General features: G+C 41.1%; 1 protein-coding gene across 2 annotated transcripts in view; it reads left to right on the forward strand.

The window, feature by feature from the left end:
• The window catches only part of CTNNA1 (catenin alpha 1), a 203,103-nt gene that overhangs the window by 133,302 nt on the left and 44,760 nt on the right, over nt 1-25,041 (forward strand). For both annotated transcript variants that reach the window (XM_073356004.2, XM_073356005.2), the window contains one exon: nt 20,921-21,013. In XM_073356004.2, the coding sequence (XP_073212105.1) occupies nt 20,921-21,013 (93 nt within the window). The remainder of the gene's footprint in view (nt 1-20,920; nt 21,014-25,041) is intronic.

The following is a 25,041-nucleotide window of genomic DNA, read 5'->3' on the forward strand; positions in this document are numbered from 1 at the left end:
GCGTGAAACTGTTGGAGCATATGACAGCCTGCATATATGCGGTCCAGCACGCCAGGTTATGTCTTCAGCCCTCCATGTCTGTTTGGCATGGGTGCACAGGCCGGGTATGGACCCACTGGACACAATAGTTAACCTTCCCCTTGGATCACCAGAAGGCTTTACACCTGGTCTTTCAGAACCCTGGCACGGATCTCTACCACTTGATCGACAGGAATAACAGCCATCTTCTTTGTGGACCAGCCACGAGAGGGGAATGCAGTACATATTCTGCCAGTGATTTACACAGCTATTTTCTAATCTAGACAAAAATAGAACACTGTGGATCAGGAATCCTGGGTTCTTGGCTCCAGGATGGAAGTATTGTTCACTTATTGTTTACTAAAGCAGTAGCAATGCGGATGAAACTTGAATCTCTCATATTGGAGACCTGGTTCTAGTCTCAGCTCTTCCTGAAGTGACTCTGCAGCCTTTCTCTCAACTTCTTTTTATAATGGGGGAAAGATAATTGATTGCCTTCTGTGGCAGGGCTACAAATGCTTGCTCAATAAGAAGGGTTTTGAAGTGCATAGTAATAAAATACACATCAGTAGAGGTGAGATTTGAACTCTATGCCTTCTGGCTCCCTAGGCTGAACTTATTTTGTTGCATGCTCTTCTGTCCTCCTGGCAGAATGTCACTGGCATGCCCCGTGGTGCAACTAAAATGTGGAACATCCTACAAAAATCTGGCACACTTGAGAGGTCTGTGCATCACAGATAAACAATAGTTTCCATGTCCCAAAGAGCTTCAGTTGGATGCCCAATTGAGTTTGGTGACTCAGTCTCAATAGAGGGGGGAAACTAACTACATTTTATTAATTTGAGGGCTGTGTGTGGATTGCCTCACTTCCTCCTGCCACATTGGATAGCATTCTTCAGATGGCTTTCAAAATCACTAAGCTAATTTAATGGGTTAACAATCTTTTACCCTGCATTATAATGGAATTAATACAAAAAAAGAAAAATTGAGTATCAAAAAGTTATTTTGAGAACAGATATGTTAAGGTGACATAGGAGAAGTCCTGCAGAAATGAATTGTAAATTATAATGTCCCTAATTAAAAATGTAAGAGGTTACTCTTTTCCCCCTCATCTTCAGTAGCATCAGCAGTCAAACCTACAGCCAGGGTGGATTAATTTAAATCACCAATTTTAATCACGGTTTAAATCTGCAAGCAGGAAACCCTGATTTAAGCAATCATTTTAATCGTGTTTTCCATTTGTAATTTTTAGTTATTTTCTTAAAGAAAAGTTGATTTTCTTTGGTAACCAATAAAACATGTTGATTTGCAACTAAATATAGCCTTTACACTAAATTTGGTGGTGCTTTTTGCTAAATACGAGGATACGCTATCTATGCATATTCATTTTAAGCAATTATATAGCTTAACTTACATTTATTCAGATTCTTAATTTTTCCATTTTTGTTAGAAAATGAAAAATGATTTATTAGGTTATTTTTTTACTCTGTTTTGATGGAAATTCAAGTTAAGAATGCACAAAAATAGCACTTGAATTGTTTATTAAATAAAACTACCTTAAATGTGCTGGACACAAGAAAAAAGGTTTGTTTTGCATTTAAAACCGATTTATTAAAGAAAGGAAATGTAGTAGTGAATTGAACTGATTGTAAATCACGATTTTTGGAACTAGTGTATCTCATCTGTACGTTTAGGTTTTATTCATAGATCAGAAGAAGAAAAGAAACTTTCTTGCTTTTTCTACTTCCAATTGGTTTCTTAATTCTTTTGACAATAGTATCTTCTGTACAGAATGAACTAGTCGTTGAACTGAACTAGTCTCTGTGCAGAAGACACTATTGTCAAAAGATGGTTTAACACAGAGGTCAGCAACCTTTCAGAAGTGGGGTGCCAAGTCTTCTTAAATTACAGTAAATAAATGGTTTGCCAGTAATACATTTTACATTTACAGGTGCCAGCGGACAGAACCCCAGACTGTCAGCGGGCTGAGTGGGGTCTGCGGCTGGGACCACAGCTGGCAGGGACTGGCAGATGGAACTGCGGACCAGCAGCAGGCTGAGCTGCTCAGCCCGCTGCTGGTCTGGGGTTCTGGTGGTCGGCCCCGCCCAGCGCACTGCCGGCCCAGTGTTCTGTCTATCCAGGCTGGCAGCAGGCTGAGCGGGCCCGGCGGCCAGGACCGCAGGCCAGCAGTGGAGCTGCCGGGACGAGGGGCTGGCAGACTGAACCCCAGGCCGGCAGCAGAGTGCCACTGTAAATCAGCTCGCATGCCGCCTTTGGTATGCGTGCCATAGGTTGCCCACCCCGGTTTAGCATTTCAACGAACCCTGGTTCCTGGTACTTAGCCAGTGACTTCCACCTGTTCAGTGGTTTGCCTCACTTCAAAATTTGGCAGAATTATTTCTTTTGATCACATTGTCGCACTGGGAGCTCATGGTTGGCTGAATATCCACCATAACCCCCAAATCTTTGAGTCACTGCTTCTCAGGATAGTGCCCTATCCTGTGAGTATGGCCTAATTCATTGTTCCTAGAGGTATACACTTAGTTTACCCATGTTAAAACACATTTGTTTGCTTGCGCCCAGTTTACCAAGCAATTGAGATTGCTCAGAATCAGTGACCTGTCCTCTTTATTATTTACTGTTTCCCTCTTTTTTTGTCACCTGCAAACTTTATCAATGGTGGTGGTTTTCTTTCAGGTCTTGATAGACATGTTAAATAACATAAGGCCAAGAACTCATCCCTGTAGGACCCCACTGGAAAAATACCTGCTTGGTGATAATTCGTTGTTTACAATTACATTTTGAGACCATCAGTTAGCCAGACTTTAATCCATTTAATGTGTGCCATGTTACTTTTTATCTTTCTAGTTTTTAATCTGTTGTGCAATACCAAGTCAAATGTGCTGATTTGCATTAATTATCCTCTTTTAATTCTTTATTAATCCAATCCCATATTAGCTGTTCCATTATCTTGCACAGGATCAATGTCAGGTTCACTGGCCTATAATTACTTGGGTCGGTCTGTTTATCCTTTTCAGAAATTGGCATATTAGCTTTATGGATCTATCCCAGTACTCCAAAACGTACTGAAAAATCAACATTTATGATCCAACGAACTCCTCAGCCAACTCTTTTAAAACTCTTGGGCACAAGTTTTAGTTGGACCTGCTGGCTTAAAAATGTCTAACTTTAGTAGCTAATGTAACATCCTCCAGAGGTGCTAGTGGAATGGAAATAATGTTCTCCTCATATGATGAGACTGTGTATCCCCAATATAGAATAGAAATACTGAATGCTTCCACCTTTCTTGCATTTGTGGTTAGATGTTGACAGATGTTTGGCTCTGTGTGTGTGTGCGCGCACGCTTATTTTCTGTGTGTGCCGCCCTAGCCCTGCTCAGACAGCTGGCACGGCGACCTCAAGTGAACCACACAACGACCACAAGATCCGTTAAGGGACGAAAGCACCCAGCCAGGTTTACTGTTTGACAAAGTATGGGTACTAGTATTCCGCAGACTCTACCATACCACTAATACATGTATTCCTGAAACAATAGACCAGCTTAGTGAACTGCGGGTCTTTTCATTCCTCTCTAAGGCCAGACAAATACTTTTTTGAGACATTTTTATACCCCGATACAAACAAGTTAGTACTGCCCTTTGACATAGTTACGGCCCCCGATGTCACTGGTTATCACCCATTCTCTTGTACGTGTTGGTTTGATTAAAACATTTTTATTACATACTGTCATCGTGACTGTATCTTTTAGGAGGGTACAGTGTGTTCCTGTTATCCTTGGGTAATGTTTTTGTACCATCCTTGATATCGGGATGTTCTGGTACCTAATATTGGGATGTGTTTGCTTGAGCACTTTTTGACGAGCGCTTCTTAGGAATGTGTATTTGCAATATTAGCCCTCTTTTTGCCAAATTTTGTGAGCAGATTTTGCCTCATACCAGGCCTCTAATACAAGGGCTTATATTTCAGGCGCTCTTCCTACTACAGCATTATGATAATTCTACCATTTCCATCTAGAAATAGGCCAATATCATTTTCAGGGTTCTTTTTGTTCCTATTATACTTAAATTCCTTATTGCCCTTAACTCTGCTGGCCATAGATTTCTGCTGATGTGCCTTTGCCTCCCTATCGATTTTCTATCATTCCTAACTTCTGATTTATATTTGTTACCGTCAAGGCAGATACCCCTCTCTGGCACTTCGAGTGCAGAAGGTGTGGGCCTGCAAGGATTCTAAAAATTAATACTGGCCACTCCAGGCTGGTATTAAACTCCCAAGGTTACAGCTTTTCTCTGGCGTTGGTTGGATAGATGCTGCCACCACCCAAATGCAAACCCCTTGGAACCCAGGAAGGCGCACTTGGGAATTCCTTCCTATGAGGTACCCTCAAGCCCTTTCAACCCGCTTCTGGGAAAGAGCTGAGAAAGAAAACAAAGGAAGTTAGCTGTTGCTCCAGCTAATTAAACAACATATGCACAAACCTCTCAGGACACCAAAAATTCAATCTTTTTCTTAAAGGGTAAATGTTATTAAAAACAAAAAGAAAATACATCTGGAACTTAGGCTTTTGCTAGATTTAAAAAAAACCACTTACAAAAATTAAACATCAAGAATAACCTTCTTGAGGTCCAGCTTAAAGGTTACAAGAAAAATAAAAAGCATTTGGGGTTAACACAGAGGAGTCCACAAGCCAATAAAAATAAACAGAAATAAACCAAATCATGTCTTTTTTTAACATTCTTGATTTACTTACATATCTGAGTTGTTAAATAAGTAGTTCTAGATATGATCTGATGATTTTCATATCTGGCCTTCAACTTCTCACAGCATAACTGCTCCCTGAAGAACCACAACACCCAGACAAAGGGAAGTCTTTTCCCAATTTTAAAAAGTTCTAGCCCTCCCTTTGGCTCTTTTGGTCAGGTGCCCACTCCTTTTCTTTTACCTGTGGACTTGTTAATCCTTTACAGGGAAAGCAAGTAGAGAACAGCTACTAAGAGTAATTTTATAGCTAACTGGCTGGCTGGGTTCCCCTCTCTCATGTATCTCAGTTACTATCGACTTCTCCTTTCTTCCATTTATGTCTTTTATTTTTTAAAAAAAGGTTGTATTAGTGGCCTTCACTTCCCCTCCAAACCAGGTCAGTTTTTTTCAACCAGCCCAGCTGCCTTACTCAATTGTGTAATTGTGGCTTATGGGGCCTTTAGTAAGGTGTTTTTAAATGATTCCCAGTTGTCATTCACATTTTTCTGATTAAATTTTCTCCCAGCTGATTTGGATCATAATTGTTTTTTCAGCTTTGTGGAATTGGCCACTTTTAAGCTGCATGTGTAATACTACTGATCTGGACTTTATTTTGCTTCCACATTATAAATGTGATCAAACTATGATCACTTGTACCTAAGCTACCATTATTTATTTTATTCTGTGATCTGGTCCTCTTTTATATGTTAAGACAAGGTCTAATAAAGAATTCCCCCATGTTGGCTGCAACATTTTTTGAGGTAGGAAATTGTCATCTATAATGTTTAGAAATTCCAGGCATGCTTTAGTATTGGTAGCATGAGATCTGAGCATATGCCACTCAAATTGAAATCCCCTCCTGATCACAAAGTTTTATTCCTGCATGTTAGTTAGGCGCATAAGGAGCCAGTCATCCTGTTCCTTAGTGCGATTTGGTGGTCTGTAGCACTCACCAACTAATACCTCAAAACATCAATTTTTGTAATTTAAATCACTGATTTTTCTCCATTGTGCCTAAGGCAGAACCTGCTGTTTGCTCCCTAGGGGAGACCGCAGAATCTTCAAGCTTACTGTGTGACTCTTCAGTCCCCTCACTAGACTATCCTGAAGCATGGCTTCCATTCCAACCAAAGTTGTGTGTCATTGCCTGGTTGACTTTTCCTTTCCCTTCTCAAAGTGTTCTTATATGCATGTGTTATCTTAACAGCTGGACTTAGACCAGCATAACATTTGGCACAGGCCACTAAATGTCAGGAGACAACTTTGTAAAATCAACTTCAGTGCTTCGGTTCCTATTTCAAAAGTGAAAGGCCAGTAAATATTGAGAAAAGAAAGAGCTTGTGTCCACAAAATTTTTAGTAAGTCAGAAAAACAAAACCTTAAATTTGACTTTTGTCAACTGTCTTGCACTATGCAGTTTAATTGGGAGACTTATTTTAACTTTAAAAAAGGGATTGTAGTGATGCAGTTAAAAAGGTACTTTAGAAAGAAGTCACTGATGGATGCTTGCAGTAGGCATTTGTCAACTAGAAATGTCATGGACTTGACGCAAGATCTGCTGAAGGATATTTTGGGATGGGGATGTTCCTAATATTTTAAAATTTAAAAAAAGTAAAAAAAAATTCAATTATTATTTATTTTTTCCTCCAGCACCCTGGTGTCCAGAGTGTTCTGTTCTTAGATGGGATTTTACCTTAAAGCCTTTACTACAAAGAAGGCTTGATGTAAGACCAGGAAGCAGAGTTCTCTGTATGCTCTTTCAGAGGCATCAACTTCTTAGGTGAAGAGGGAACTATGCTGATTATCGAAAGGGATTACGTAGGCAGCTTTTCTTAGGGCATTAGGTTTTCACATGTAGAGATTATTTCCCCATTGTCAGGATTTACCCAGTGAGAATCAAATTATGATTTTAGTGAGAAAAAAATTCTGGTGCTTCCTTCTCCGTCAATGATCTATTTCAGGGATTAGTAAAGTTTTTCCATTTGTGACTTCAAACTCATTCACTCTTTCCCATTTCCTACAGTAACTTTCACACTTGGTCCCAGAATTCCTGCCTCAAAAAACCTTAAATGTGGTAATTTTATATACTCATCTTATTAAAAACTTTATGACTTAGGCATGAGCCAGTGCTATATCTCGATTGAATCTAGTTGCTGAAGTTGAAGGTTATTTCAACTAGAAGGGCTAGGAAATAACTTTTCTAAAATGAAAGTTTAGAATCTGTTTTTCAGTTTGTATCAGTCCTGTTGTAACTGAAAATCAGAAGTTTAAGTCACAGATGAAAAGTCATATTGAAAAGAAGCAAAATATTTGGCATCAGAAAGAATCAAATATTGACATGAAAACATGTACTTCTGAATTCTTGGACTTTAATCTATCTAGGCTCATACCACGGTCCTTACCATGGTATCAGAACCCCTACTTTCTCTGGTCAGTGAGCTACTTTATCAGAAATCTCTGAAAACCAAAGTCCCCATTTGATTTGCGATTTTGAGTTCAAAGTTAAGTTTGTGTTAGAGAAAAAAATGGCCCCAGATTCAGGGTGAGGAAAAGGCTGAGATGCACAATTCATTAATCATTTTTAATTTGTGTTTCCCAAGTTAAAGAGAGAGCAAAATATATAAAGTCTGTATTCAACCAAACAGGAGGCCAACTCCATTTTTACTCAACTAATTTAGCTATGGATAATCCAGACAGCAGTTTGAAACAAATATGTGCAGTAAATGACCAACATTTCTTTAATATATCATCTAAAATCTGATACATCTTCCAGACCAAGCTAACCTCCCTCAGCAAGCTAATTATAATCAGCTAATCCTTGCATATTAATTGATTTGATGCACTTAATATCTTTAGAACACTATCTTCTCACAGCTTTATAACTGCAAGCAAAATAAACCCTCAAAGCGTTGTTCTCTTCTATTTCTCAAAAAATCAAGATGTACAAACTCAGCACAGCATTCATACACAAATGAAAACACAGTCCTTTTTATAGTACAAACTTTGTAGCATATTACACAGCATCTGAACACTACATAGAATCATACGAGAAAGAAGTGGTTCGGGACTATTTAGAAAAGCTGGACGAGCACAAGTCCATGGGGCCGAATGCACTGCATCCGAGAGTGCTAAAGGAGTTGGCAGATGCAATTGCAGAGCCATTGGCCATTATCTTTGAAAACTCATGGTGATCGGGGGAGGTCCTGGACGACTGGAAAAAGGCTAATGTAGTGCCCATCTTTTAAAAAAGTGGAGGAGGAGGATCCGGGGAACTACAAAGCCAGTCAGCCTCACCTCAGTCCCTGGAAAAATCATGGAGCAGGTCCTCATGGAATCAATTCTGAAGCGCTTAGTGGAAAGGAAAGTGATCAGGAACAGTCAGCATGGATTCACCACAGGCAAGTCATGCCTGACTAATCTAATTGCCTTCTATGATGAGATAATTGGCTCTGTGGATGAGGGGAAAGCAGTGGACATGTTGTTCCTTGACTTTAGCAAAGCTTTTGACACGGTCTCCCATGGTATTCTTGCCAGCAAGTTAAAGTATGGGCTGGATGAATGGACTATAAAGTGGATAGAAAGCTGGCTAGATCGTCGGGCTGAACAGGTAGTGATCAATGGCTCCATGTCTAGTTGGCAGCCAGTATCAAGTGGAGTGCCCCAAGGGTCGGTCCTGGGGCCGGTTTTGTTCAATATCTTCATTGATGACCTGGACGATGGCGTGGACTACACCCTCAGCAAGTTTGCAGATGACACTAAACTGGGAGGAGAGGTAGATATGCTGGAGGGTAGGGATAGGATACAGAGGGCGCTAGACAAATTAGAGGACTGGGCCAAAAGAAATCTGATGAGGTTCAACAAGGACAAGTGCAGAGTCCTGCACTTAGGACAGAAGAATCCCATGCACCGCTACAGACTAGGGACCGAATGGCTCGGCAGCAGTTCTACAGAAAAGGACCTACGGGTTACAGTGGGCAAGAAGCTGGATATGAGTCAACAGTGTGCTCTTGTTGCCAAGAAGGCCAATGGCATTTTGGGCTGTATAAGTAAGGGCGTTGCCAGCAGATCGAGGGCTGTGATCACTCCCTTCTATTTGACATTGGTGAGGCCTCATCTGGAGTAGTGTGTCCAGTTTTGGGCCCCACACTACAAGAAGGATGTGAAAAAATTTGAAAGCATCCAGCGGAGGGCAACAAAAATGATTAGAGGACTGGAACACAGGACTATGAGGAGAGGCTGAGGAACTGGGATCGTTTAGTCTGCAGAAGAGAAGAATGAGGGAGGATTTGATAGCTGCTTTCAACTACCTGAAAGGGGGTTCCAAAGAGGATGGATCTAGACTGTTCTCAGTGGTAGCAGATGACAGAATGAGGAGTAATGGTTTCAAGTTGCAGTGGGGGAGGTTTAGGTTAGATATTAAGAAAAACTTTCACTAGGAGGGTGGTGAAACACTGAAATGCGTTACCTAGGGAGGTGGTGGAATCTCCTTCCTTGGAAGTTTTTAAAACCCTGATATTCTATGATTGCAGGTTCCATAAAATGTTGGTGTATGGAAGGATGGGCACTGAAAGTGCTCACTAATTCATGAGGCCAATAAGCAGAGGGAGAAGAAAAACTGGGCATAGGCAAAGGACTTACTTAAAATGAAATCTGAAAAGAAATAAAGACCAGAATGGAGGGAGAGAGCCTGGAACAAGCTAATGGAGAGTTTGAAATTAAATAGATGATGTACCTTTGAACTGAATCTTGAGATGAATGGGCAGTTGGTGGTGGTTTTGAGTATTCTGCTTATTCACTGGTCTTAGAAGGCAGCCATACAATGGAACGGCAGTAGTCAAAATAAATGTAGATAAACCTGAATGAATATTTTTCAGCAGAGCAAAGTCATGACAATATTGCTGTATAAGAGGATTTCTGAAGAGGTGGCAATTGGTAGAATTACAAATGTTAAGCTTTCCAGCCAAAGGAAGATGCCAAGGTTATGGGCAGTGGAGGCAAATGGGAATTAGAGGAGCTGGCATTGTTTGGGTATTAGTGTCTCTCCCTCTCCCATTCCTCCATAGAAGCAGTTCTCTTCAGTGACAGGCAGAGACAATGAGTAGGAAAAAGTCATTATAAGGTGTTACACAACTGTACTTATCAGTGTAAAAGTGTTTTTACACTGACTTTTTTTTTTTAAATTCAAGATAGGTGGAAAGCAGTAAAAGGCTAAATTACTTTCTACTCTAGGTATCTCAATCTTTTCATCCCAACAGCACTTAAATAGCTTTTTTGCATGGTTTGTGAATGGATACCTGTATGTTAATTCTTCATGTATAAGTTACCAACAATAGCTTAATGCAGTTGGCGCGTACCTGAATTTTAATCTTATTAATCGCTTGCAGTGTTGGAGTTGAGACAAGTAATGTAATCAGTTTCATTTGTAGAAGGAATTCCTCCAGTAAGTATTACTTTCTCTGTCCCTTTTTTCAGAAATGCAGTTTACTTACATTAATTAGATAGGATTTGTAAGCCACAGGTGCTCTGCATCACTGAAAATTGGCCCAATTACATAACTATAGGCACCACATTTGAAATTTTTGGCTAAAGTCCATAAACTTAATAATCTTTGCTTGCTATTCATAGGTGGAGAGAGAGAGTGTGTGTTCTGGTATCCAATTCACCTGATCTAGTAGCCACAATACATAGAAAGGTTTTATTGGTGAAAGTGATGTCTGAAAGACTGCCTCTAGTAAAACACACTGATTTTTGAATTCTTGTATGCTATCCTTCCTACATTATTAAATGTGTCCTAAATTACATTAACCAGCCCCCATGTACCATAGAAATATTAAGCAGTTGAGCGGGCAATAATGGCAGTGGAGAGAAAAGATTGACATCCCAGCCAAGTACAAGTAACTGGCTTAAAGTTCCAATACAAGGAACTACTGAAAAAGGACCATAAGGTGTGTTCATAGCTAAGACTAGGTAAGGTAGGTACATGATAAAACGTTGGCAGTCTCACCTGGCTGTAGACAGAAAGGATCATAGCATTTTTAATCTTCATGACTACCTGCACTTTTGACCCATTTCCTGTCAGAATCTGTCATATGGAAAGATGTATAGACTGCAGCAGTTGGGACTTCCTGGCATAGCCAAAGTAGACTCAAGTGTTGAGGGCCATAGAGACCATTCTAAATATGTAAGCCAAAGCACGCATACTGAAGCACTTTGACAAAGATTTAAAACAAGTGAAAGTAGAAGTCATTTTCTTTTGACAGAAAATCTGTAGAGCACAGATGTGATTTGAAATGAAATACTGCTTTCTGCACTGGCTCCCCAGACCAGTTTGTTTTGTTATAGCCAAAATAGTTCAGTGTATTGACCTATTATTCTATGAAGGTTCATATACAACGCTAATTACCGTACTATCTGATTGTTTTTTGGTAGTGCATTAAGGCAACATGACTAAACATCTCATGTGTTTTCTCATACTCTCCTCATGAGAAGCCTGTCCTTTTGAAGTGTCTCCTTTAGGCAGGATTTTAGGTTTGGGTTTTTTTTAAATAGATACCTGTATTTGTTAGAAAGTAAGGTCAAAGAAATGTGGCTTGCACTTCAAGTGGAAGATAGTGGTTTGTGATGGAGCTTAGTTCCTTGGGGTGTTGATTACACTATCTGGGACCAGTCACCAAGAGAGTCCTGTGTTCTGCTTTACTGTAGAGTTCTGTTGTGCCAGAGAGCTGTGGTTATTGACCAGTCTTCATCCTGGAGTTTAGGCAGTTGTTTACATGCCCTGGACCCAGGCCATGGAGCATCTTGAAGATCAGGACTGAGACTTTGACCTTGATTTGAAATTCTATTGGAAAACAGTGTAGAGAGAGAAGATAGGGTCAGTATGTTTGTGGTTCCCTATGTTGCTGCAGTGTTTTGTGCTGGTTAGAGTTTCTAAAGTCTGAAGGCTTCGTGCTCAGGTATATCACATTGCTGTACTCAGCTGAGCAATGAGGAAGATGTGAATAACTGAGGGCAGGTCATCCACCACCACAAGGGAACGGAGTCTCCTAGCGAATGGTGATGATAGCCTCATGTTTATGTGAGAGCTTAGAAGTACTCTCTGATTTCTAGCTGATGCTAAACTATGGACTGAATTAACCAATTGTGGATGTATACGTTCATCAAAGGAGACTGCAGACTCTTCAAAATACTTTCCTCTGTCCACCAGCATCATTTCTGTTTTGCTCAGGTTCAGCTTCAGCCAGCTGCTGTTCATCCATGAACTGATCTTGTCCAATCATTGCGCCATCTTGGTGGCAGTGGTGTGTTCATATGTGGTAAAGGATAATTGGAGCTTTGCATGTTGTTGGTTTCTTGGGTCCATGTCATTTGACCTCTTCACTTAGTAGGTGCTGAATAGGACCAGAGAGAGAATTGATCTTTGTGGGACTCGTGAAAGGGGTTTAGTGGTAGTGCAGTTTCCATCACCACTCACTTGATGTGCCTCTCCAGAAGGGACTCAAACCATTTTAATACATTATCCTGGACTCCTCTGAGACAACAGTATCTCGTGATCAGTGGTGTTAAATGCTGCAGAGAGGTCCAGGAGGATGAGAATGGATGTCTGCCCTCTTATCAGTTGACGGGAGGAGATCTGTGAACCTCACTAAAAGAGTTTCATTTACATATCCTGGTTTGAGTCTGGATTGTGCTAGGTCGAGAATGTTAGTTTCAGTAGGTGAGCTTATAATTGGCCCATGTCTAGCCTCTCTATGAGCTTGCTCAGGAATGGGGAGACTTGATGCATGATGGTTGGCCAGAACAGATATATCCCTGGTCAGTTTCTTCTAGTTGATTGGGCTCTTGCATGTGAAAAAGAGAAGAAGGGAAGATTCCTTTTCTGAATGATGTGCTGACTCTATTGTTCAGGAGGGGCACCAATTCATGACTTTCTCTCACAAGCCCAAGAAGTGCAGGGTCAGAGTCACAAGTCTTAGGCTGAAATTCCTTAAGAGTGTCCAGAACTTCTTGATGAGTGAATGTAATGAAATCTGGGAATGCAGGTGGGCTGTTGGTGTGTATAGGTAGAGCAGATCCATGCTGTCTGAGAATACGTGTGATCTCAGCCAGTAGGAGGTTCTTTCTTGCATGTGGTGCTCAGTTCTGATGCAGGTTGCAGATGCTCAAGAATGAAGCAGTTTACCACCCTAAGTAGCCCCTTGGGGCAGGTTTTGGCAGCTTCAGTGGAGGAAAATAGGAAGGTTCTTTTGGCCTGTAATAGCCTCTGTGTAGGCTTTGAGAATGAAACATCTAATTCCTGTCTGCATTAGCTTATTTGCACAAGTCCATGGGGCCGGACGAGTTGCATCCGAGAGTGCTGAAGGAATTGGCGGCTGTGATTGCAGAGCCACTGGCCATTATCTTTGAAAACTCGTGGCGAACCGGGGAAGTCCCGGATGACTGGAAAAAGGCTAATGTAGTGCCAATCTTTAAAAAAGGGAAGAAGGAAGATCCTGGGAACTACAGGCCAGTCAGCCTCACCTCAGTCCCTGGAAAAATCATGGAGCAGGTCCTCAAAGAATCAATCCTGAAGCACTTGCATGAGAGGAAAGTGATCAGGAACAGCCAGCATGGATTCACCAAGGGAAGGTCATGCCTGACTAATCTAATCGCCTTTTATGATGAGATTACTGGTTCTGTGGATGAAGGGAAAGCAGTGGATGTATTGTTTCTTGACTTTAGCAAAGCTTTTGACACGGTCTCCCATAGTATTCTTGTCAGCAAGTTAAGGAAGTATGGGCTGGATGAATGCACTATAAGGTGGGTAGAAAGCTGGCTAGATTGTCGGGCTCAACGGGTAGTGATCAATGGCTCCATGTCTAGTTGGCAGCCGGTATCAAGTGGAGTGCCCCAAGGGTCGGTCTTGGGGCCGGTTTTATTCAATATCTTCATAAATGATCTGGAGGATGGTGTGGATTGCACTCTCAGCAAATTTGCGGATGATACTAAACTGGGAGGAGTGGTAGATACGCTGGAGGGGAGGGATAGGATACAGAAGGACCTAGACCAATTGGAAGATTGGGCCAAAAGGAATCTGATGAGGTTCAATAAGGATAAGTGCAGGGTCCTGCACTTAGGACGGAAGAACCCAATGCACAGCTACAGACTAGGGACCGAATGGCTAGGCAGCAGTTCTGCAGAAAAGGACCTAGGGGTGACAGTGGACGAGAAGCTGGATATGAGACAGCAGTGTGCCCTTGTTGCCAAGAAGGCCAATGACATTTTGGGATGTATAAGTAGGGGCATAGCGAGCAGATCGAGGGACGTGATCGTTCCCCTCTATTCGACATTGGTGAGGCCTCATCTGGAGTACTGTGTGCAGTTTTGGGCCCCACACTTCAAGAAGGATGTGGATAAATTGGAGAGAGTCCAGCGAAGGGCAACAAAAATGATTAGGGGTCTGGAACACATGAGTTATGAGGAGAGGCTGAGGGAGCTGGGATTGTTTAGCCTGCAGAAGAGAAGAATGAGGGGGGATTTGATAGCTGCTTTCAACTACCTGAAAGGGGGTTCCAAAGAGGATGGCTCTAGACTGTTCTCAATGGTAGCAGATGACAGAACGAGGAGTAATGGTCTCAAGTTGCAGTGGGGGAGGTTTAGATTGGATATTAGGAAAAACTTTTTCACTAAGAGGGTGGTGAAACACTGGAATGCATTACCTAGGGAGGTGGTAGAATCTCCTTCCTTAGAGGTTTTTAAGGTCAGGCTTGACAAAGCCCTGGCTGGGATGATTTAACTGGGAATTGGTCCTGCTTCGAGCAGGGGGTTGGACTAGATGACCTTCTGGGGTCCCTTCCAACCCTGATATTCTATGATTCTATGATTCTATTTTTTTGCTGTCAGCATTCGAGTTTCTTTCCCTGTTTTCAACTGGTGCCGGGTGTCAGAAAAACGATCTGTGTGGGCAATGGGGAGGAACAGTGGACCATTGAGTCCAGCGTGTGCTGATGGCCAAGGTTAGCCATACAATGATGATGATTCACCAGGTCCTCCATTCCTTGTCCTCTGGGTATAGTGCTGCTATCTTTTAGTCTGCTTTGGAATTTGTTGAAATCAGTGAGTCTTCGTGGTTGAATCAGGATCACTGGTCTTTCCTTTGATCCATTAATCATAGCCCAGAAGCTGGAAGGTCTCTGGCCCTGCCTTGTTAAGGAAATTTCCTCACTCCATGGCTGAGCTCACATGACAGTTACGCTCCACTGAAGAAAGAAATTGTCTTTCAGTATGGGGGAGGCTTATCAGTGTAAGACACTGAGCTTTCATAGGAGCTGGACCTAGACTATAAAACTCAATACCTGAAGAAATAATGGCCACAAGCCTGGTCATGTTCAGAGCTAAAAGAAAAACTCTTCAACTTTTCTTTCCCTTGATAAATTCTACACGTACAAACGCAACTGATAAATGAGTAAAGTTATCTCCTACAGGCTTGGAAGAAAGGGTGGAGTTTTAATTTTAAATACTAAGGAGGTGATTGAGTATTACATTGATAGGGGGCATGTGAGTACCCAGGGCTCTGATTTCATTGTTTCCCTGTTTTTGCATTTCTGTCACCTGCCCAATTAACTTTCTCTTAAAGGCAATCAAGAACCTTTTTAAACTTTGACTCCAGCCTTTTGAAGCCTGAAAACGTTTTGCCTACCAATTTTTATCCCTTGTTTATAATGAAGCTTGAAATTACAATTGCTCTTGTTTTTGCACCAGCATAATCAAGTGTGCACAGCCCTAAGAATAGCATTTATTTTAGCTTTAGACCAGAGTTCCACTCAGTGTACCTTTTGACTAGTTTTTTCTATATGATTGGCAGATTAAAAAAAATCATCATGACCGTAAATGTTTAATAGGCTAGTAACTGTTTCTTGGCTTCAACTCTTAAAATGTAAACTCTCAAAGGGATCCACTGTGGAACTTTGTCCCCTTTGCAACTTATTGTATGATGTGTAAACTAATTATGGTGTGTAAACTAAGGATGGTGTGTTGGGGATGGATTCTGTTAACATTTGTGAACAATGCAGGAAAATTCTAATTGAAATGAATGTTTTGTTTTGGATTTTCGAGTTCCACGCCCTCTTCTTCATTTTTTTTTTCAGTATGGGGGGAGGGAAACCTGTTCTTGACCGTTAAATTAGAAGACTTGGGGGGAAATGGAGCGGGGGAGCTAAAAAGTTAAAAGTAGCACTTTTTTTACTCTTCTTGTTGACAAGAGTTAGGGCGTGGCTACACTTGCAGAAGTAGAGCTTTGAGTTAAACCAGCCTTTGTAGAGCGCAGTAGGGAAAGCGCTATAGTCTGTCCACACAGACAGCTTCAAGCCACTGGCGTGGCCATATTTGCAGCACTTGCATTTGGAGTGGTGCATTGTGGGCAGCTATCCCAGCATGCAAGTGACTGAAGCGTGCTTTTCAAATGAGGGGGGTGGGGTGGAGTGTGACAGGGCATGTGTTGTGTGTATGTGGGGGGAGAGAGAATGGGTTTTGGGGGCACTGGGAGCATGTCCACATACTATCTTGTAAGTTCAGACAGCAGCAGACCCCCCTCCTGTCTGTCTGTCTCACACTCACACTCCACTCATACTCCACACACACACCATTCCATAGTAATGTTTGCTTTGTCTCGGAGCAGATAAGCTGCCAGCTGTCAGAAACGGAGCTTTGAAAGGGCATATCCGCATTCCTGCAACGATTCCAAAACAATGAGAAGAGTGGCCACTTGACTAAAGGGGATTATGGGACCTTACTGGAGGCCGATCAGAGCACAGTAATGCAAAACCTCATTCACACTGACACCGGGGCGTTGCAGTTGAGGCGCATCAAATGTTATTCCACTCGCCAAGGTGGAGTACCAGAAGTGCTCTAGCTGCGGAGTTAGAGCGCTCTACATGTCTTGCCAGTGTGGACGGGTAGTGAGCTAGGGTGCCCGGGACTGCTTTAGTGCGCTGTAACTCGCAACTGTAGCCAAGCCCTTAGTGTGCTCTTGCTTTCTCTGACTTTTTATTTTTCCTCAGTCCATCCCAGTATAGGAATAGTTCTTTCAAAATTTTAGGGCTTGGCTACACTTGCGAGTTACAGCGCATTAAAGGAGCCCTGGGCACACTAGCTCACTACCCGACCACACTGGCAAGGCACGTAGAGCGCACTGACTCTGCAGCTGGTCCGCTCCTGGTACTCTACCTCGGCGAGTGGAATAACATTTTGTGCGTCCCCACTGGAGCGCTGCGGCGTCAGTGTGGATGCCCTGGTCTGTTAGTTCGCTCTGATCGGCCTCCAGAAGTGTCCCACAATGCCTGTTCTAGCCACTCTGGTCATTACTTTGAACTCTACTGCCCTGCCTTCAGTGATGAGTTGTATCTGCAAGTCCTTCAAACCTAGGATGAAGGAGCAGCGTGATATCTAAGAGCGCTCTTAATGGATATGAGCAACTCATCTCAAAGAACACCAGTTACGGAAAAGGTAACTGTCTTAGATTTGGTTTTAAAGGAGACTTAGTAATTAGCTGTATTTTATAGACTTTTATGACTCCCTACTTTATCCTTATATATTACTTTATCCTCACACAATCATTTTGAGGTCTTCTCCTTCTGTTACAGATGGAGGGCTAAAGTATAGAGACAGTGACTTGTCCAAGGTAAGATAGGAACTCTGGCAGAGCCAAGAACAAAACCTAGTTCTTTGGGGTGTCACTCCATTGCCATAACTACAAGACTGTCCTTCCTCTCAACTGTTATGTGGTCTTTGGGAATATCTGCCACAATACACCTAAGAAATATTGAAGAAGAATTTTAAATGCACATTATAGTGCAGTTTCCTTCTTGATTAGGAGCTTAGTACATCATTTACAAAACTGAGGTTTTTGTCAACCATTGTGCAAATCATTTGAAACCATATTCTTGGGTTACATGTTGCAATGGAATTTCATATATTCTGTAGTTACTTGCAGTCCCGGCAGGATAGTTATCAAGGAAGGATTACCAGCATCAAGGAGATAAGGGGAAGAAATGAATATACAATACAAAATAAATTTCTTAAAATATCACTAAGCATCAGATTTTTAATTTGATTTCCTTTTTTGCATTCAGGTTGGATACACTGTTCTTAATTCAGCAAGTTATGCTTGGAGAAGCCAGTCTCTCCCATATCTGGCTGTTGTATGCCACTCTCCAGGCAGTTCTATACAGCTTCCATTCAGTATCCACTTGTGTGTGTGTGTGTGGTGCTAGTGTGCCATGGGGGCTCTGAGGTCCTGTTCACTACTGAGAATCTGGTCATTTAATTAGGTACAGATTTAGAAGCTGAATCACATTAAAATGTAGCCCGTCGGCAATATTGCCAATCCAGTGAAGGTCCTAAAAACTTTGGGATTAATAAAAAAAAAATTTCAAGTACAAAAAATACACTGGGGGCTCTTCTTAGTTGCTTTTGCGTTCTAAATCTTTAGGGTTCAAGACTTTCTCCACAACCACGAGGGCAAGAAGCTTTTTTTTTAATGAAAGCGGAGATTCTCACAATTATAGAACTCTGCAAACTGGTGCTTAAAGAAAAATGTATCAAATGACATGCAGTAAAAACACAAGAGTTGAACACATTGTGTAGAGTTTACATTGACCAGTGGTCACTAATTTCAGCATGTGCTAGGGATAATAGACTCCCTAGTAACTCTGGAAATTGACTGTGTAAAAATGATGACTCTCTACTTCAATTTGCCAACGGTGAGCATTCAAAGTCACAGCCACTCATTTTAGTGACCAACAGTAAAAATTGTACTGTGTATTTTTTTTACTATCATTAGCTTGCTACCAGCACAGCGTGATTCTGTTCCATTTTATGCATCAACAGAATTGTTTGTTCAGCAGTTGTCTTATCTTCTTTGGGTTTTGATATGTACAATACCTAGGGGTCTAAATGGCCACCAGAATCTTCTTTGTTGATGATATGCAAGATGGAAAAGAGCTCAGGTTGATGCTCAGATTCTTAGTACGCAGGCATGGTATTTTAGGGAGAAGATCCTTATGTACAAAACTGAACATAGTTCGATAGGGAGAGGAAAAACATTGAACCATACCAAGTCATTTTTCAGAGCAGAACAGCAGTTTAAGGGATTTTTCAGTGTGCTGTTTTCACACTCAGTGCAGCCCAATAAAAATGAGCTTTTGCTAAATCAAAAACTTTTTATGCCCCTTTGAAACTACACAGTCCATAAAAACCACTGTCCCACCTGGCAGTCCGCTGAAGATTTACTCTGTCACTCTTAGCTCAATTTTAAGATGTAATTTTTTTTCGATGAAAACTAATTAAACTAAATAAAAGCTATAAGGCTAACACACCAATGATATTACTAAAAGCCGATAGAACCTGAACTCTAGTTTTGGAAAGAGCAACTTTATTACATTATCATTTTTCTTGTACATTTATGCACTTGGATGAATAATAATCTAAGATTATTCCACCACCATTGTGTACTCAGCCATTGAGAATTTGAAATGTACCGCTGATCAGGAGACTGTTTGATCTTCTATCATTCATCACTCAATTAGGAACTGAGGGTGTGGGGTGAGAAGTTTCTGCATCATGAATTTACTTTGAGCTGTAGTATTACTAATGGAAGTGGCAAGACTCTTCACTTAGGTTTATTGATATGTGATTATTATCTGTTGTCGCTGCTGCAGGAATGTTTTCTAGATGCGGTAAAGACTATGGTAAAGGAAGTGAATGAAAGGCATTGAAAAAAGTATTATCTGGCTGTAGTTCCTGTTAACTTTATCTAAAATCTTATGTATGAATAGGTAGTATACTTCAATTAAATAAGATAACTACCCCACATTTTCTCTAAAAATGTGTTTGGTTAGATATATGGTGCATTTATTGGCCTTACTGAACATAACTTGAGTTATCGTCTTTGAGATTCAGTCACTACTTTGGGCAGGTGCCTTTTGCCATTTCTAGTAGGATGGTACACAATGTTTATCTTAGTTCAGTTGTCTTTATGCTATTTTTACATCTTTCTAGGCTCAAATGTAACTGTATTGGAGCTCAAAATAAGCTTGTCATTCACCCGTCAAATAAGGAACATAATTCAACTTTAGATTTTCCTCCCCTGAGAGCAGCTCCAATATGCAGAATACCTTCCATTGCTAAAAAAACAAAATAAAAATATTCTATGCCCCTTCTCTTCCGCCCCCCCCCCCTTCTTCCTCCCCCATCCCTCCCGCACCTAAAAGGTCTTTGTTTCAAGATGGCCCACTTAAAGAGAAACTGTCAGGTTTTAGGCTAAAAATTTGATCTACTGTTTTAGCATCACAAGACTCCATGCAAATCTTGGGGAATAGTAGGTGCTCTTGAGCTCTGTCTGCACCAGTAAATACTGTTTTGCATAGATCTCGTAACTTCGGTCAGTGATTTTCTCTGCACTGTGGTGGTGGGGGATGTTATGTTTCCCAGAATCCTGCAGTTTTAAGGGAGGTCAAATTGTTAAGCTAAACTGAAATGTTTTTTATGCAATAATAGCTAATTACGTTTCCATATACAGTAGCTAAGGCACTTTCCATGCAAAGGTACTTTTTTTTTTTTTTAAAGTAGATTAAGCTTCACGGTACTACTGCAGTTGTGCACTATATATGTATGTTGTATCTTCAAACATTTTGACTTTGTATGCTCCAGCATTTTCATGTGGTGATTGTTCAGGGAAGAGGGTTTAGGTAATAAGTACTATAAGGCTTAACCCTCAGATGGTCAGCAATTTGTTCATCCCTACATTTTTAAAATAAAATAGTTGGCTTACAGCTTTTTCATTCTGATGTAGTTTATAAGTAGGAATGGGCACTTAACTGTGACTTCAAGTATCATCAATGGTGCCCTTGTGGCAACCTCTCAGTTGAGTAAATGGGAGCACTGATGACAGCCTTTCTTATTTGAATGACTATTTTATGATCTGCTGGCTTGTGACAAAACAGATGTTGCTGGTGATTGCAAAGCTGTATTAGATTGAGTTTCAAGAACTAGGAGAGCATTTCTTGAAGGCTTCTTGATCACAGAACAAAGAGGTTGTAATTTTTGCATGTTAAACAGAAATAAAAACTGCTTTTTTAAAGTTTTTTTCTCTCTCTCTCCAATATAGGTTGCCAACTTGGCCTGTTCCATCTCAAACAATGAAGAAGGTGTGAAACTAGTTCGCATGTCAGCAAGCCAGCTTGAAACTCTCTGTCCTCAGGTAATTTGCAAGCTTGAATATTTCATAGGTGTACATGGGAGGAGGGAATATCTGAAGCAGTGGAAGTGGACTGGGTATTGAAGGAAGAACAACTGGGACAGGAACTTCCCTAAAAACATATGCCAGAAGAGTTGGTTTGTGATTTTAGGCTATCTGATTAGCCTACTACTACATCTACTAGTACATAATATCAGGTTTCAGAGTAACAGCCATGTTAGTCTGTATTCACAAAAAGAAAAGGAGTACTTGTGGCACCTTAGCGACTAACCAATTTATTTGAGCATGAGCTTTCGTGAGCTACAGCTCACTTCATCGGATGCATACCGTGGAAACTGCAGAAGACGCGTGTCTTCTGCAGTTTCCACGGTATGCATCCGATGAAGTGAGCTGTAGCTCACGAAAGCTCATGCTCAAATAAATTGGTTAGTCTCTAAGGTGCCACAAGTACTCCTTTTCTTAGTACATAATATGTGACCCACTAGATTCAAATAGTTATGTCTAGACAAACTGCTAGACAGTCACTAGTAAAGATATATAGTATATATGCATGCTCATGTTGCAGAAGAATGTGGTATGAAGAAAGTACAATTGCATCTATCAAAATGAGTAGGTTTAAGATATGACCATAATATGAAATGCTAAATACTTTACATGCCCTTTACTAAGTTGCTGTAAAATGATCTTGTCCAAGTAGTAGAACTCATAAACTTATTAAAGATCCTCTTTGATAGGGAGAAAAAAAATAGATCAAACCAATCAAACTTTTGGTTAAGATCACATTTTTTTTGATTCACAGTTCTTTATTGCAACCAGGAAAACAGTAAAGCACTAGGCTGTCCTATTTAATCACCTAAGTTTTGATGTCATAAATACTTATGACTAGGTAGCAGGAGTGAACCACAGACGTTTGGTGCTTGTCAATGCTCATGATCGCTTAAAGGAAGGCCAGTGACAAATTCAGAGATCTGAAATACAGAAATAAACAATTACAAGAGGATAAGGAAATATATATTTTAAAAATATAATGTCCTGTTCATCCATTGTTAAAAGTGGAAAAATTGCATACGGATAAAGAATTCTGTCAGCTTAATACAGTGTTCTCCAAACTGGGGCGTGCCCCCCTAGAGGCGCATGAAGGAATGTGAGATGGGGCCCAGGCCGGCACCCAACCCTGCTCAGCCCCCAGGCACAGCCCCGGTCCCAACTCCGCTCCTGGCCCCAGCTGGAGCCCTGGCTCCATTCCTCTCCTCAGCTCTCAGCCCCAGTCATCGCTCTGCTCCCAGCCCCGGCTCCCGACCGCAGTTTCAGGGGTGGGGGGGGGGTTGGCATGGACAGGTTCCTTTGGGGTAAGGGGGGGGGGTGATGGAAAAAGTTGGGGGACCACTGGCTTACTATATGGGCTCAGAGGCTCTCAGTCTGGCAGTTTGGCTACATTAAAAGCAAGAAGATACTTTTCTTACTTGTAGGAAGCTTTTAAGTGAACTAAAAGTTGCTAAGTCTGGACAAATTGGCAAAAATCAGTCTTCCTAATGACTTTTCAGTCATAGATATAGATTAACATGTTCCCTTCCAGTGCACGAGTCTCCAGTTAACCAGTGCCACATTTAAAGCCTGGGGAGACCAGTTGCAATATTGAGAACTCTCTATTGGTTCAGGAAGAAACATTAGGACAATCATAACATTAGGTCAGCTGAATTCCCCTGCACTATACTTAGAGTATATTACATATTTGTAAACTACATTAAAACTTACATTAAGAGCTAGTTTATGCATAAAAAATGGAGCATTCCTAAGCACACCAATGGGGTGGAAGACCTGGTGAACAGTGTGAGCTTCCTTCCTGAAAAATTACCTTTTGAACTCATCTGAATGTTTTTCATAGTGTGAGGATGTATATTATTGAAAGTCTTCTGCTAATGTGTTAACATGATTCTGACTTCTCAAGACCAGCATCACAAAACTTCCATGTACTCTACCACGTTCAAACAAGCTTTTATATGTGTGTGAGATAGTGAAAATAAAGACAAATTCATGACGGATGTAAAGTTGGGGAAGGAACCAAAGCCTTAGTCACAGAAATTATATATTGCACTAAAAACCAAATGTATAATACATTCTTCAGAAAGATGTTGGAAGAGGAAGCAGCACATCATGGAATATTCTTAAATACTCCTGTACATAATCAGTGCTGATTATAAAGTTGTTTCTATCCATTTGCATCTGAAATGGATGAGACCAAAATGGAATGTAAGAAAGGACAACTTGCTGTAAAAATGGGAATTCTTTAAGAAAAAACTTTCTATTCATTTATCCTAGATAATCTACATTTAATTTCCACTGTTTTACATCTGAAACTTCAGGCCTCGGAACTAGTGTGCATTTTAAAGAGATTTTTTTGGTTTAGAGGTCGTAAAATTACAATGTTAGTGAGGACTTTGAGGCAACAAGCAAATAATTTACACATTCTGTAGAACTAATCGCCAGGGCTTTGGGGAGAGGCGATAGGAGAGAGTCTGACTAAGGGCTGAATCAGCAGAGTGCTGTATCTTGGAACTCCAGTACCTAAAAGTTTAAAAACTTGGAGACTTTGAGGAACAGAGAGATTTTTGTAATGTCACTAACTCAACCCACACATTCTGAGATAAATGTTTTCTGCCCTCTCCAAGCCTTTAAATAGGTCGTAAACTTACTATTGGGGAGAATGGCAAGCACTTCACACAAGAGTTGCTTTGATACTTGGAAGTTTAAAAGACTTGTTTTTTAATAACTTAGTTCTTAAACAGTTATACTAATCCTTGGGTTGGCAAACCTCTTAACTCTTTCACCGCTCCCCTTTGCAAGTTCTTCCACCCCCCACCCCATGACACTGATACCACTAGCTTTCCTGCAATCTAATATTTTCACTTCGTTCTGGAAACTCCCACAGCCCACCTCCTGACATCCAGCGTCTGCTGTCTTCCCATAAACCCTGGAAATATGTCCTTCACCTGAGCCTCTCTCAGCCCCGAACGCCAGTTTCCATCTCATCCACCTGACTCAGATACTGGGTAGCATTCTACTGGTTAAGATAAAACTAAAATGTAGCTTGTGGAAGTTGGTTAGATCTTACTGAAAGAAAGAAACTCAATCCCCCTGGAATTCAACTCTGTTTAGAAACGTGAAAATCTGTTTTTGGAGATTTTAAAATGCATTTTGAGTTAGGGATATTTGAGTAGATGATTTTGATAGACGTCAAATGTTGATAAGAATAACATGCATAACACACGTGGTAGGTGTGCAGAAAGCTAAGAGGGGAACTTGACATTGTTGTACGGCTCTTGAAAGGAAGTAGAGTTTTGGAGATACTTTGCAATGTTGTGATGTGATGCTGTTATTTAACGGCTGGACATTGACTGCTCTCACTTCACTTATGTTTGGAAAGAGGCTTGAATAGACCCAAGTAAAGCTCAGTTGCAGACTGTTATCTGAATGTTAGTGATATAGATTTAAATGTTATAAAACTAATATCTGGCTAAATTTCACTCCAGGTGGTGTCAGTTTTTGACAGCAAAGAGCCTGCTGGAGAAAGCCCCCTGCCAGAAAATTCACTAGGAACAGAAAACACTTGTGATCTCTCCTCTGCTGAGGGTCATAGGTGACTGGCTTAACCCAAAAGTTGGGGGTAGTGGGAGCTGACTCAACACATCTCCGTATGGCCTCTGCAGGAGGGAGCCCTGGTGGTACTAGGGAGCCCTGGTGGTATTAAAACTTCCCTATCTCTGAAGAAACCCTGAAAGGACAGGACGCAACATCACCTGCCCTTCCGTGGGGTCAATGCCAGCCCTGTATTAGTGCAAACGGGCCTCCTGGCCTACCTTGTGCCTCCCTGCACAGAGTTGTGTGAATCAGGCCTATTAAACAGATTTTAGCTAATTCCTGGGTAGAGTGACACTTTTTAAAAATAAATTTGGCCTTTTATCATATTAACATCTTGTTTTTAATAACTCTGTTTCACATCCTTACATTCATATTTTTGAAATGCTTGAAAA

The sequence above is a fragment of the Lepidochelys kempii genome, chromosome 8 (genome assembly GCF_965140285.1).
Source record: "Lepidochelys kempii isolate rLepKem1 chromosome 8, rLepKem1.hap1, whole genome shotgun sequence".
Lineage (NCBI taxonomy): Eukaryota > Metazoa > Chordata > Testudines > Cheloniidae > Lepidochelys > Lepidochelys kempii.